At 36.4% G+C, this 15,674-nt stretch overlaps 1 protein-coding gene across 1 annotated transcript in view; it reads right to left on the bottom strand.

Moving 5' to 3' along the window:
- Positions 1 to 8,609, bottom strand: part of LOC110023984 (UDP-N-acetylmuramoylalanine--D-glutamate ligase-like) — a 65,071-nt gene extending 56,462 nt beyond the window's left edge. Inside the window, exons 1-5 of the mRNA XM_020723665.1 lie at positions 8,194 to 8,609; positions 6,522 to 6,626; positions 6,292 to 6,435; positions 5,115 to 5,231; positions 3,337 to 3,447 (exon numbers count right to left, since the gene is read on the bottom strand). Coding sequence (XP_020579324.1) covers positions 3,337 to 3,447; positions 5,115 to 5,231; positions 6,292 to 6,435; positions 6,522 to 6,626; positions 8,194 to 8,304 — 588 coding nt within the window. The 5' untranslated portion in view covers positions 8,305 to 8,609. The remainder of the gene's footprint in view (positions 1 to 3,336; positions 3,448 to 5,114; positions 5,232 to 6,291; positions 6,436 to 6,521; positions 6,627 to 8,193) is intronic.
- Positions 8,610 to 15,674: the final 7,065 nt, after the last annotated feature.

Genomic DNA, 15,674 nt, shown 5'->3' with positions numbered 1-15,674 from the left:
CTCAAGTAGGTTTTCATTTTTCTTCTTCCTCCTGGATGTGTAGACTTGTCATTCCTCATCCGATAATTGACTTGTCTGATCAATAAATTGTTCTAAAGTTGGTCGGACAGGTGTAGGCTGTTGCACATCATGATCTCCATGAGCCTCAGTAACATTAATAGCTTGTTCGACCTGATGAGGCGGTAGTGAAGTAGTAGAAGTATTGTCACAGTCACAAGTAATATCGGTGATAGGTTATAGGGCAGGTGGGGTCTGAAGAATCTCCTTCTCCCCCATGCTAGTATATTCCAAAGGCGGGGAAGCTACAACATTGTTTAGGGACTGAAAGGTTGTCATATTGCCTGCAAGAATAGTGACATCTTCAGGGGTATCCTTTTGATGATCAATAGTGTCAAAAACTAGAAGCTGATCAGAAGAAGATGAATTCACAGCCTCTGGCGGAGCACTGTGATTTTTTGGACTGAGATGGGTGTGTAGATGTTGGCATTGAGAACTAGAGTGGTTGAACAAATGACTTCGAACAATACGAAAGAAAAAGACTCAATCACTACCTTTTACCAATATTCATGGTGTTGTGGTGTTGTGTGTCCAACCAAATTTCCTCAAAAGCGGATGAAGTGATGTCTCTTTTAACAAGTACTCTGGCTTCAGATGGACAGAAAAGATTAAAAGTAAGAATGTCCGTTTTGAATTGTTTACCATAAGTTGAGGCAATAGAGTACAACACTTAGTAAAACAATGAAATTTCAGACCAGAGAGGCAAATCCAAACCGGAATGATTGGTGGTTTCGTCTGTGGGTCAAAATTCACAGACCATTTCAAAAACTTAATTGTCTGTTATCAATCCAGATCATCCTTCTAGCAAATAATTGTGTGTAATCCATTTAGTTGTATAAGAATGTGTCTTCCATCCAACAATCTAATTTTGCACTCTTTAACAATGTGCATAAGCTCAAATTCCTTACGAATCAACTTTATTTTGGGACGGTCATATAGAAATTTCCCGACTAAATTCAGTCGACAGGAGGAAGCAAGTTGAATACCTTCGGCTTCTGTAAAAAAGATGTCAGGCTTCCCCTTCTTCCTACCAGGTTTCTTGATGTCATCCACCAACTCAAACAAAGGAGGGAAAGAACACGATTTAGGTGTACGTGAGGCGTGGACGCCCGCAAGGGCAGCAGCATACGATCTGTCTGAAGCCATCCTCAATAGATGGAGGCGCGGCGTTAAGAACAGTGAAGAAAGCAAACAGAGAGAAAAAACCGAATCAAAAATGGGGAGCGGGAGAGGAAACCCCTCTGTGAAGCCCCTGTGAATTCAGCTCGAGCCCGAGGGTTGCGAACAAGAAACAATCCTTCCAAAAGGGGATGAAAGACTGTGACAAGGAGAAGCGGAAACAGAAAACGACGAGGGACGACGCCAACGTATCTTGACGAAATAGGAAACGACGAAGAACGAAGCACAAATGTTCGATTTTTGCAGACGAGGCACGAAGAAACACGATTCACCAAGAACGGAGCAGCAGTCGAGAGTAGACATTATTAAAAAATATTATTATAATGTGCAAGGATAGAAAGAATCTCTTGAGATTTGCGTGTAATTAATGCATCATATTATAACTTTATGCCAACATTGCTATAAATATGAGTGATCACTTTAGAAAGAAATGCCTTAGATATTAAAAGGTACATTTCTCGGATTTTTTTCTATGTTTTTTGTGCTACAAATCTACTATTATTCTAACTATTTCCTTGGGTGTGAATCTAACATATAAATATATTAAATTTAACATCTTTGCAAAAATTTTCTCATTTTTCCATATTTTATTCAAATTTTATGCATCATAATTTGTGTGACACCGACTTAAGTACAAAGACCTGGCAATATGCATGACTGTCCAAGATAATTTTCGACCTCCGAACACACTAGTGCAGTACAATTTGCACACGGAGGCCAGTTGAGTGATCTCAAGGACAGTAGAGACAATTTAGGACTAATTTACACTCATCACATCCAGAACCTATTGTTTTTGTCTTGTTTAATTGATCACATCTCCTCATAGTAATTTTGATACGTTGGATGCATCGAGAAAGTTCATTCTATGAACAGATGGTTTTTGGTTGATTTTGACAATGAACAAGGTAGGCAAACCAAATTAGTGCAATGTTGCATTCAACACTTGTCGTTTCCTCCATGTTTGTTCAATTCGTAATTTGAAATAGATATAAGGTCAAAAATGTTTAGGCTCCATCTCATATATTTCTGTTAAGTGGCAAAGGAAAGGGCCATGACAAAGAGTAACTTATAGGATCTTCCATTTCATTATGTCATTTGAGGTGCTTCATAATATTATGTGGGGCATGGCATAAAAACATAAATGCTCAATTTATTTTGTGGATACATTTTGCTATAGAAATAGTGATTTTGGCAGGCAATTCTGCCAGTGAAAACCTACAGTTAAGTTACAACAAGTTGAGATTTTTCGGATTTTCAAAAAAAAAATGTCAAATACAAGGTTTATTTGTTGTATGACTTTACATTACTTTACAACTATCTCATATTTGGTTATGCCTTTAGAAGAGAATTAAAAGCTTTCCATTTGGTTGTACCGAAAGATTAGAGGCATCTCTTGGGTGCAATTTTCATTTAGCTGGCGTTCATTGCTTTTTTCTCATAGTACGCAAACCTATAAGGCCTCTAACTGTAGAGTGATTCTTCTCCCCACCAGGATCTAACCATAAGAATCTTAATGTCTTATTTGTCTTGGATTTTTTTTTTTTTTTTTTTTTTTTTTTTTTTTCTTTTTTAAAAAAAAACAGGGTAACCAAACCAGGTAGAAACTTCAACAACAAAAACCCCCTTTTGTTCCAACAACCTATTCTAATTTTGGCAGTCAAAGGTAACCCAAGCTCTAAATTTTAGATAGGTTCGGATAATCATCTTGCACAGTCAATCCAACAGAACTATCCGATCCAATCAATTTTTAGGTTTATTATCAACAGTAAATCCTAAGAACAGTGGTTGGCTGATAAGACTGTGCGTGGAATCAAAATGCATGGCTTGCAATCCAAGAGACAAAAATGTCTTAATATTTGAAAGTGCGTCAGATATTCATCACTTCTTTAACTTTAAATAAAAATGGGATAATATCCAATGCTGAGTCAACAGCTGGAGTTTAAACATTTTGCGACTATTCATCACTTCTTCAAGTTTATACATGTTTGAAGCACAGATCAATCACATTTTTATATTTAAAGGCAATCAAAAAGATTTTTCATGGAACAGAATTCCAGTAGTGTCTTCAAATTGGGAAGAGATTATTCTAATATCAATTACCTGATATATATCTTCTACTGAAGATGAATTTAAATACGATATAGCTGCCTCAGAGAGTGGCTTCCCAAAGTTCCCTCCAACAAAGGCTTTAATGCCCAAATGTTCAAGCATCTGCATAGACACAGGTTGATAAAGTACGCAAAGTTAATAGAGTAGATATTTTTAAACTAATGCGGTCCAGTCAAAATATATAAAATCATCAAACATGAGCTAGTCTGCAAATTATTTTTTAGGTAGTCCTTTCCTGAATATGAAGTTTTGGAATTGCAATAGGAGGGTGCATAAATTTTCTTGAATTTCAAATCAATTTTGCTCTTAATAATCGCAAAAAGCTATTCAACAATGATCAACCATATCATATAATGCAAGATAATCTTTCTACGTCAACAGAACAAACCCCCGAAATTTCATGGCTTATAGGAATGAACTTATTTAACCACTTCAGACGAACAAATTTCTAAATTAATGATAAAAGTTGAGTAATTTGCACAAATATATGTATAAATTGCTCAACAAGCTAAGTTCTGCATAGAAAAACAAGGCAGCTTAACTTTTTCTTGAGATACAATTTCTTGAAGAGGATACTTTTGTAAAGCAATAAAAAGAAAACATAAATCATGGGAAAAAAAAAAGGGAAAATAGACAATTGGGCCCTGCAATCTCCTACATTAGTAAGGCTACAGCTTCAAACATGAAGGCTGTATCAATGCTTTACCACCTTTACCCTTCTCTCTCTCTCTCTCTCTCGCTCTCTCTCTCTTATATTTTACTGACTAAAGGTGTAAAGAAAAATGTTCCCCAATAAAGTCGTCATAAATCTATTGGCTTCAAAAATTCACATCTAGCTCTTCTATAAGAATTTATAATTTAGATTTTATATAATTATGTCGCCCAAACAATTTGCCCTCATTTTAAGATGGCTTAAGCTCTTGATCAGGTTTTCTAAAGACGCTATACCCTATTGTTCATTGCCCCTTTAAGTGACAAGATAAAATTTTCGATAAATTTTAGCTGTTAAGTGTTAAATATTTAATGTGTAGTAGCAACAATTTCTATTTTGGAATAAATTTATTATCATAGTTTTGAGCGGATAGGTAATTTGAGTAGGTTATTCAACCAATATAAAATGGGCTACCACATATAATTAAGCCAGCTCTAGCACTCTCACTTGAGTAGGTTATTCTACCAAAGAGATTGAGCAAGCCAATATGTCGGTTGATAAAGAGCCATAAATCAAGAGGCATTAAATTAACCAACAACCCCCACAGCTACAAATAAATAGCAATGACCTAACTTGATTATAACAAACTAATCTCTAATTATTTTATTTATGTCATTGTGAACCGAATATGATAGAAGCTAAGCTAATTATACTTTGTTGTTCCAAAAGAGGGATCAAATCAACATCTTATGATAGTGGTGGGTGAGTGAATTTTGAACTATGCCGGCACTCATCTTCTAATAAACTAAAACTTCCCTAATGGGAGATCAATTATCACTCAAGTCAACTCATGTAAACATCAACAACATTTAGTAAATTCTCAATGGAAAATCTCTGGTTATATTCCTCAACAGTTTAATCTCTCTCTTGAAAATTCATCCTGAAGCATTCTCTTAATAGTAGTAAAACCCAGGTGATCCTTTCAGAGCCCATAAATCTTAACTCGGAAGATAGGCAATAAGGAATTCAATGAATACATGCAACATCTTCCTAGGTGGCTAAAAAAGATAGTTAACTTCTTGAAAATGACGCCAAAAAAAAAACAAAAAACAATTACCTGTCCAGCAAAAGATGTAACAGTTGATTTTCCATTTGTCCCTGAAACAGCCAAAACCTTGACATTTGGGGGTAAAATTTCTGCTGCAAAATCCAGCTCAGACATTACATTCTTCCCCTGCATATTTGCAAAAGAATAAAGTTAGCATTATTAACATATTACAAATGCATAAGCAAAATAATATTAGGTATACTTGGTTCGTCAAAAAATATCACAAAGAAAAAGCATTAAAATTCAAATATGCAGAGAATTTTTTTTTTCATTTTTAATTTATTAATATTTTGTAATGCCTCTTGAAGATATATATATATATACCTCACCTTTAATACAAAATAATAACAACAACAACAAGCCTTTATCCAATTGTGGGGTCAGCTACATGAATCATTTTTTCTCCATTGTGTCATATTGACTGCATATTTTTATTTAATTCTAATTAATTAAGATCAATTTTTTATACAACATGCCCAAGTCTTTTTTGATCTACCTCTGCCTTTTTTAACATAAGCCAAATCTGATAAAACATCTACTCCCCAACCCAGATAATCCACATGAGCATTCTCATTTCAGCAACACTTAATTTTATGCTTCTCTAGTACAAAATAAGAACAAAAAAATTCTTGAGAGCCTTCTTTATTCTTTTATTTTCTACAGTACTAATGAGGATATCGAAAGATAGGATGGAGAACAAGGAGAAAAAGGTGCTATAATATAGTGTTGGATTTCTTTTCCTCCCTCAAAATATAGAGAGAAAAAATTGTCATTGGTTATAAAGCAATGTACTGAACAAACAAATGAAGAAAAAAAATTGATGGTTTATTTTTTACAAAAAATTTTGGGAATATCGAGGAATGAGCTACATAACCCAAATAAAAGACACGGTGGTTGAAATTAAAATAAGGGCAGCTGAAAGTGCTATGGCATGAAAAAACACAAGTTGCACTAAAAAGACAGATGGAACATAGACTAGTATGGGAAGAGAAAGAAAGTTTGTGTCTTGGTAGAGGGGTGGTAGCAGGCTGGGGTTGGTGACATAAATGTAACAATCTAAAAGCTCTGAAGTTCCTACTGACGTACAAGACCGTGACTGCATTCATAATTTGAGGCATCATGTGTTGACATAAAAACTATGGATGGCATAATGTGCAAAATTTAAGCCCGGGTTAGTAAGGATTACAGAGTTCATCAAAGCTGAAATAGCATACTCCTCGAGAGAAACTCCAGGAGAAACTACAATCCTATCAGCATTTTCCAATTGTGAAATGTCACAATCACCAAGAACTGTTTGCAAATTTGCATATTCACCCATTTCAGGCGCATTCTGAAAGAACGCAATGCAACCAATGTCAGACATGGCAAAACTCGCAGAGAAATACTTTAGACTTTATAATAGTAGATATAGCATACTTCAAAAGGGATTAATTGTTCATTCCTATCAATGCCAATAACAGAAGCACCTCTAGCAAGTGCCAGCCTTGTTGCAGCTTTTCCTGATATACCTAGGCCAATAACCTGTCAAAATTAAGACTTGTGAGATATCCCAAATAAATTGCATAAAATCAAAAAATGCAATAAATTTCAAGGAAATATTGTGTAAAGCACATAAATACTCCCATAAACATTTAGTACGTGTTAGAAAAGATATTTCCTTCTCGATTGGTCTCTTCATTGGGTGGTATAACCTCTGGCCTTTAAAAATGAGGCCAGAACGTTCAATCAGAATAAAACATAGAATTTTAAACATGTATTGTAATTCAGTAAGTCAACTCACGAGCCAGCTCAAACTCAATTTATTTATGAGCTCGCAACCCCGAGTTCCATCACTAGTTAAAGCTCATATGATATCAAGCTCAAGTTTGAGCTCAACTTGGCTAATCTAAATGACTTGTCAAGCCAACTTGTTAAGAGCATTTTGGCAAAGGAAAAAAAGACATTAAAATTTTACATTACAATTATATGCAAAAAGTTTATACATTGATGCACCTAAGCAATAGCATTAACGAAAAATGGAGTCAAGTTACTAAAAAAAATTAAGCTATCAAGTCGAGCTTGAGCTCATAAAGCTTAATCAAGTCAAACTCAACTCATTTTTGAATTCAAGCCACAACTTAATACGTTGTATGAAACTCAAATCAGCAACACAATTACATCGCTGAGTTGTACATCCATGCAATTGAGAATGAGGAAAGAAATTATAAGGAAAAAAAGGTGATAAATTACTTTTTCTAGCTCTCCCTTTCCGTCAATAACACTAAAACCTAGAGATTTTATTTGGAAGAATCACAAAAGTTCATATAGGGTGTGAATGATATTTGCTTTGAATTATTTATAGATTTTTCTCACCACTGTTACACAAAGAAAGAAATCAACTACAATGGTAAGTATTAATTGAGCCATTCTTCAGCAATTGTTTAGCAATTATTTCTTTTGACAGATACCTAAACCATCTTTCATTTCATTGTTTAGAAGAGTCAAACTATGCATGAGTGTTGCAGATGAAGTTTTGAAAAGCAGTATTAAACATAAATGACCTCTACTGGAACGTTCATAAATGCATAATGTTATGGAATGAAATTTAGTACCTAAATACTCCAAATAAAATGTAAATGTTGATCATGTAATTTGAGAGATTATATATGTTCAAGTTTTCAAAATAAGTGCTTTCTCTAAACTTTCGAAGGCCAAACAATTTATAGAATGCATAATTTTTGTTGCATAACATTGGGATGGAAAGTTCTTTGCATTGCCCTTCCAATGTTATACAATGTGCCCTATGTAGCCTAATCATTTAAATTATAAAGCTTGAAAGTTAAGAAACTTCGGCGGATTCTGCTTGCTCGAGCCAAGTTAGTCAATTAGATCAAACTATGAATGTGGCCGGTCAAACTCTATATTTAATCATTGAACTTTAAACCTTCTATTAACCTTGAACATCTCATTCTTCAGTTTCAATGTCTGGTTCCGTTTTTTTAACCTTGGAGCTAACAATGGAGAAAAAACAACAAGCAGCACAGCTCAAGATAAACACGAGGGATTTGGTTAACGAGAACAGGAAATGCGGTAGGATGGAGAAGCTCACCGCGACCCGCTGCCCTTTGAGGTCTTCTTTGGAGCAACGAATCCCGCGAAGACGGGAAGGTGGAAACGAACTTAGAGCTTGGATTCTTGAAGAGAGAATAAGCGACCCCATCTGGTATTCAAGCAAAGAGAACTTATGCTATCCTTTGCAAGTTCATTCTTCTTATAGCAGAGGGAGTTCTCTGAGCAAGTTATCGTCGCTGCCATGTTTTCTCTCTCTTTCGCGTGAATCATGATGGCGGTGTGTGTAAGGGGATACGGGACAGGAGTCGGGTCACCATTACAGAAGAAGTTCGTGCATAAATGCTCCTCAGTTGAGAGGTTGAGGTGAAATCCGGTCGATTTCAGCCAACGGTTTTGAATTTGAGCTAGAGTTATTCCAGTCAAACTCGCTCGAAACATCTCTTCAATTTTTTCGCTTTCTTTTCCTTCGAACGCAATTTTAGGCTAATTTGAGTTGATTTTATATTATATATATATATATATTTCAAATATAATTTGAGGATCAGTTGAATTCTGATTTTAATAAATTTGATGAGATGAGCCTAGTGCTGTAAAAAATAATCTAATTAGACTCACAATGAGCATAAATTAAATGATTTAAATATAATAAAACTAATGAGAATTTAATTGAAAAATTAATAAAATTAAAATATTACATCTTTATAATCAACTCAAATATTTATAAAAAAATGAATCTAATGAATCCAAAATTATATTATCCTAACCTTATTGAGTCATTCAAATAGATAAAAAATATCATGCAATCAATGAAATCACTTTTATTTGTTCAATGGAGTGTCACATATTATGGTCATATTTATAGATGAGATCGCTTCTCAAATCTATAATTGTATCCACACTTTAATATAAATGAAGTTAGGCGTGGAATAAAAATTGGTTGGAGCTTTGAGGTCACCATGATCCATAACTTCTACCTAATCATCTCAAACAACTGACCATCGTCGTCAATTTGTCACCATCAGGTCGTCAACGCTCGATTGACATTGTCGAATCATCATTGCTTGATCACTGTTATCAAATTAGCTCCCGCATTCTACTATAAATGAATTATCACCAATATAATACCCTGTGAAACTAACATCATCATATTGCAACCATTTGATCATCATTCATAATAATATCACCATCCATGAGTTGGTGCCACATTCAAACCATTATCATCTAACCACAAGTTTAATCACCACAGATACTTGTCGCTTGATTTGTGTTGTCCATCTATAGTTGTCCAATCAACATTGCTCTAATATGATCACACAATTACCGACGCCTAACTTTCTTAACCATCCACACTCACAACACCATCGCCCAATTACAGTTTTTTGATAATCATCATGAAACCCCTATTATTTAATTGTTGCCTCGCTATATTAATGTCAATTACATATGTTTCACTATGTTTTCTTGATCTCCATCACCATTCTACTTATTCAAACTCGTCGCCTGTAAAAACTCACTTGACTTTTATAGTTTTTCAATTTTTTTCACTAATATTCGCTCAATTATGATCGCAAAATCATTGATAATCAATTATTATCATCCAACCTCCATCTCATGTTTGCCCGTCGTACCCGCCCACATGTCCATCCACAATTACAAAAATCTTTGACACTTCTATGTAGTCACAAAACTATTGTCTCCTAATTATCATTGTTTGCTAACTCAGTTGTTTGATATCAATTATACGACCAATGCACATTTTTAACACACATTACTGTTTATAAAATCAGTGCACGCCATTAATGCATGTCATCGCTTATTATACTAATGCAAATTATTCACACCAAGTTTTCATTCTTTTTCTCTTTTTCTTAAGCATTCATTGGCTTTTCTATCGTCGTATAATTTCTTTTCCAAGTAAATCTTTCTTCTGGATCTTATGGATGATCAGGTGAAGAGAAAAATTAGAAATAAGATAGGTTATATGACTAAGGTAGGCAAACAAGAGAAAGAACATTGAGTTCCTAAAGTAAACTTTGTGTAATAGCGTGTAAGTCCAAATGAGATCGAATCGAAAATGGTTTGGAACATATCTGCGAAGAAGATCGTATTAAAGCAACCCACTACCAGAGAGACAAATGTGATTGATTTTTCTGGGGTCAAGAGCAACTTCCAAAGAAATGTATCCATTTGGTTAATTATTTTTTTAAAGAAGTTCAAGAATACTCTAGATTAAAGGAATCCTACCTGCATTCAAGTGACGACAAGTAAAGGGTGTCACAAATGTTGGTTATCTAATAGGAGTAGCCTAACACATTCAAAAGCTGACTCTAAGCCACAGGGTAGAGAGTGAGTCTCTCACATCCCAAATGGGTAGCTACTCATTGACAATCAAGGCCTATGAAACATCTAGGTTGACTTATAGGGTACGCACTATGCTTCCAAGGCTTAACCAAGCTATAAGGGTGGAGGGTGAATCATCGTATCTTAGATAGACAGAGGCATGTCCACAATCGGGGTCTACGAAATGACATCAACAAATCGCAAAAGGTAGTGATATGGCTCAAAGTGGGTAGCAAATGAAAGGTAGAGTGAACCTAATCGATTAAAAATAACCCGGTAGATTACCATGGATCCATCATCCCAAGTTTTTAGGACCATAAATCTATCAGTGTTAGTAAAGGTAATTGATCCAACACAACTGGAGATCCCTTGTCAGAAATTTGTGAATTGTGTGGTCTAGGGGAACCTTGGTAGCCCTAAGGTCAAAAAGGAAATTATAAATCCTATGACCCTATATAGATATAACAAGTAGAGATGGGTCTTATACCTGTCAAAGGGGTAAGGAGCCACTGAAGTGGAAAGAAAAGGGAGGTATAGCTACAAAGTTGGAGACACTCCCACAAAGGATTTATTCGTCATTCTGATCGGGCAAGCCTCTAACATGTTAAGCGCACGAGAGGACCACCTAAGCAGAAATCTATGTTGGGTCAGTTGGGTTGGAGAAGCATGGATGCTTCTCCTCAGGACATGCAAATGATATTGTTATATAATCTCAAGCATGAAGGCCATATTAATATGACTTGAGAGAGAATCATGCTATGCAAACTATTTAAAATCCGACATGAATGTCATGTAGGAAAATAAATACATATTTTAAAAAATCCTGAGTGTTTTAATCATAAATTTTAATTAGTCTTAACCTTTTATCAGGATTTTTGTAAAAAACTTACAATATTAGGTCCTTAAAAATCCTAAGTGATATTCACACCGTTTCTATACAAACCATAAGCAAAAAAGGAGAAACCAAGTGAAGCACATTGCAAGAAAGTAAAACAAGCTCAATCAAAAGAATAATAAAAGGTCAGGTGTTGCTTGACCGGTAACATATCATAGAAACAAAAAAGGTGGTCAACAACCACATATGTACACGCATTGTCCTAACTTTTTATATGAATGACATTTAGAATTAAGGAGCGAGACATAAACAAGCAGCTCTTAGTCCTTTTCACATTGTTTGAACTGTCTGACGCCTCAGAACCCGTGCACATACCTTATTTTTAACATAGACTCTTCGAACGACTAAAAAAAGTACATAATAAAAGTAAATAAAAAAACTCAACCTATATGAAAATCAGTCAACGCACCGAATTGTGCCCGATGGGAGGAGAGTTAAGTAGATCATACAGAAACTTTGATGAGATAAATCATTATAGCTCATCCATGTTGGGCATGGCTCTCTGCAAGAAAACTACCCATAACATCCTAATATGCATATCTTGCACTCAGCAAACACATAAAAATCACAAGAATGTGATGTTTATCTTTGACAACCAAACCAGTAGAGGACTATAAACAAGACATCAAAAATAATGCATAGCACCCTACTCTTAGGCTAGCCCACCATTTAACGTATAGTATCCTAGTCACAGCATATAAGTGTGTGCAGTGTTGGTGTAGGCAAAAGGTTGGTGTATGTTTTGATGGGGTCATCATCACCAGCCTCATTCAAAGGATCCAAGGATTCTAATAAGTACCACTAGATGCAAGTTTTATAAGAAAAAAACAAAGTTAAAAACATGATGCATGCAATATATATATATATATATACTTGTCAGAATATATATATATATATATTATACTTTTAAAATAGGTCATAGGAAATGAATAGCCATGCACATGTTAGACCCACAACATACGCATGTCAGTCACGGTGTGATAGCTAGTATTGCCCACGGAGACATCCTCGTCGGCAATACTAAATGTCGCATTGTGACCGACAGAGGGTCACTCAGCTAATGAGCTAGTTTCATCATCAAGATGATTGGGAATGCACATGCAAATACAAGGTGATCCAATGTATTATGACCACTTCATCAGAGTAGGAGTGATCACGAGATAACAAGCATTCATCATAAGCATATAGTAGCATATACCCATGACGAACACACCGACAATACACAAAGATGTATTGTGCCTTCGGTGGATGCGAAAGTAACAAGGCATGACTCGAAAGATGGGCTCAGAGGTCGAGGAGGCATGACCCAAAAGATGGGATCAGAGATTGAGGAGGCATGGCTCGAAAGATGGGTTCAAAGGCTGAGGATGCATGACCCGAAAGATGGGTCTATAGGTCAATGAGGCATGACCCGAAAAATGGGTCTAGAGGCAAACCACCTACAATGAACCAAGGTGGTGGCGTAGTTGAATAGATGACATAATTCTTCTTGGAGAGAAATATGCATTGGGTAGGCTTGATGTGCAATATGTCCCCGAAGAAGACACATAAGTGTCGAAGGTGAGTGTGCAAGAGCGGCAAATAAAGTGCAAAACACATGCATATGAAATGCAAACACACAATATGCTATGAAATCAAACATGCGAAGGTGCATAATGACATAGAGATGCCATAAGATAGGCATAAAAAGTTGTGCCAAAGAGGGCATAAACACCCACCACAAGCATGAGAGGGCATATGCTCACCAATGCACAATGGGATGCAAATGCAAATGTGTCAATGTGAAATAAGAAAGCAAAAAATGCAACATTTATGTGGAGTTGATTGATATGATATGGCCTGGAGCAGGCAATCAGTTGAACTGACGACACGAGTTGATCGAACAAGCGTGAACGACCAATTGATGAAGGAAGTTTAGCCAAGACGGGGCAGTCAATCGAGCAGGCACAATCGAACTAGTTGGGGTGGTCGGTCAACAAAGAAGGTTCTATCAGCCGATCAGACTGGTGACGGTTAATAGGATAAACCGACAGAAATGGGACATCAGACTGGCGTGGGTGGTTGATTGATGAAGGATAGTCGATCAAGTCAAGGTGGTTGATCGATGAAGGACAATCAACTAGGTCAGGCGGTCCATCAACGAAGCAAGGTCATTCGACTTGATCGGGTAAATGCAGCCGATCGGATGAACCGTTGGAAGTGGTCGATCAGACCGGTGTAGACAACATATTGATGAAGTATGGTTGATCAGGCCAGGTGGTCAATCGACAAAGAAAGTTCCATAAAGTCAATTGGACTGATGGCGAACAATCAAACAAACTGATGGAAATACTCAATAAGAACGATGCGGGTAGCTGATCAACGAAGAAATGTCAGTTGAACAGATCAGATCAATGGCGGTCAATCAGCTAAAAAAATGAAAGTGGTTGATCGATGTGATTGGGTCAGTTGATGCATCAATCAATCGAGTCAATGAGAAAGTGATTGAAAGGCCGCTTAGGTCAATGGCTACATTGATTGATCATGTCAACGGAAAGGATAATCGAACAAGCCGGTGTAGGCAGTTGATCGATGATACATGCACAAATGGGTATTTTAATGCATAATTTAAAATCATGTTATGCAATGCAAAGACACGAACACATGCCTGAAATGGAACATCACCAATTTTAATGATGAAATCAGACTCATCCTTGCAATCTCATGAGATCTAAGAGGAGTGATGAAGTCATAGATATCGTTCGTTAATCATCATAATGAGGGGTCTGCCTCTAGTAAATCAATAAAGTGAAGGTACTTTTCTAGCCCAGTCCCCTAGGGTTTAGGATGCTAGTGAGGAGAATCACACCTTGCCCCAATAGCGACCAAACACACATGCAAATGACTAGCACATACATGGCATAGTGCATCATGCAAGCAAACAATCATGTACTAATGCACATTTGTGGCATACACCATGCAAGGGATTGACTGACTAGGATGGGATGGTCGGTCAGACCAAGCCATCGGTTGACCGGGCCAGGGAGGCCAGTTGATCAAAAGGGATGCCGACAGGGCCGAGGCGGCCGATTGAGGCAAAAGTGATGCCGACCGGATTGAAGTGGCCTGTCGAGGCAAAAGGTGATGCAGAAAAACAACTTGATATGGTGAGACATACTCGTGCTAACAATCTCACATATGACACCTAAGGTTTAGCACTTGGATGTGCGGCATGACCGCCTCTTATTTTGACAAGGTGTTTGGGGAGTTTAACCTCTGGTCTTCAAAAAGTAAATTCTCCACGATATTTTGGAATGAACTAGCTACAAAGTTTTTATCATTTTATGACTCTTCATGATTTTACAAAGTGAGCTAGCTTCACATTGCAAAATCCAAACATCCCAAACCATCCGAGGAAGCTTGGGGGAAGACAAAGCAAAGGGAAATTGGGGTTCCAACTCGTTAGGATTTAGGTCAAGGGTTCAAAGAGAGAGATTACTTGGCTCTGCATAGGAGTTGACCATCCGCGAGTGATGCACTAGAAAAATATTCATTTTTTCATATGTTTTTAAGGCTTATATTTGGTGATATTGCACTTTAAAGAAATGTATTTTCATGTTTTCATGCAGGTATACTAAGTCTAGTGTCGGCACTATTTTTGGTGTGGGGTTTGCCCGTAAGAAGCTGTCGGTCATCGGAATTAAAATCCCGTTGCCCGTTTCGGAAGGACGTTTAAAAAAATTTAGTTTTGAAAAAGATGAAGTCAAACTGACCCCATAATTTTCATAGTTTAAATGAAAGAGCGCTTTACCTCAAATCCTGTATCTATCCCAAAGGATGAACATAAGAATTGAGGGTGAGACTCGATCAAATAAACTAGAGAAAGTTATGACATCCGTTTGGTCTGCGAAAACCAATATGTTGGCCGACAAATTCCCCTATTTAATATAATGAATTAAATAGGGTTTATATTATGCTGGGTTCGGGAAAAGCTTCATATAAGGGCAAACCCCTATAGTTAATTACATCTTAGGTAACAAAAGTTACCTAAGAATACTCTCGATAGAAATCAAGGAAAAATTATCTTCAAGAAGTTCCAATGGTAAGGACATCTCAAAGATATCTGACTAAGAAGTATGAAAGGGGATTGGTTCAAATTTTGAACATTTTATTTTGGAGTCCAAAGGAGGAAACACTAGAGGATGCCACAGATCCAAAGGAGAACTTCGGTGACTTCCTAAGTTATCCTATTATTTGGCTTTGATTTAGGAGAAATCATTTAGATGTTTCATCCTGCAATTTTT

The sequence above is a fragment of the Phalaenopsis equestris genome, unplaced genomic scaffold (assembly GCF_001263595.1).
Source record: "Phalaenopsis equestris unplaced genomic scaffold, ASM126359v1 Scaffold000240, whole genome shotgun sequence".
Taxonomy (NCBI): Eukaryota; Viridiplantae; Streptophyta; class Magnoliopsida; order Asparagales; family Orchidaceae; genus Phalaenopsis; species Phalaenopsis equestris.
Note: the sequence above shows the minus strand (reverse complement) of the source record. Positions and strands in the feature narration are given on the sequence as shown.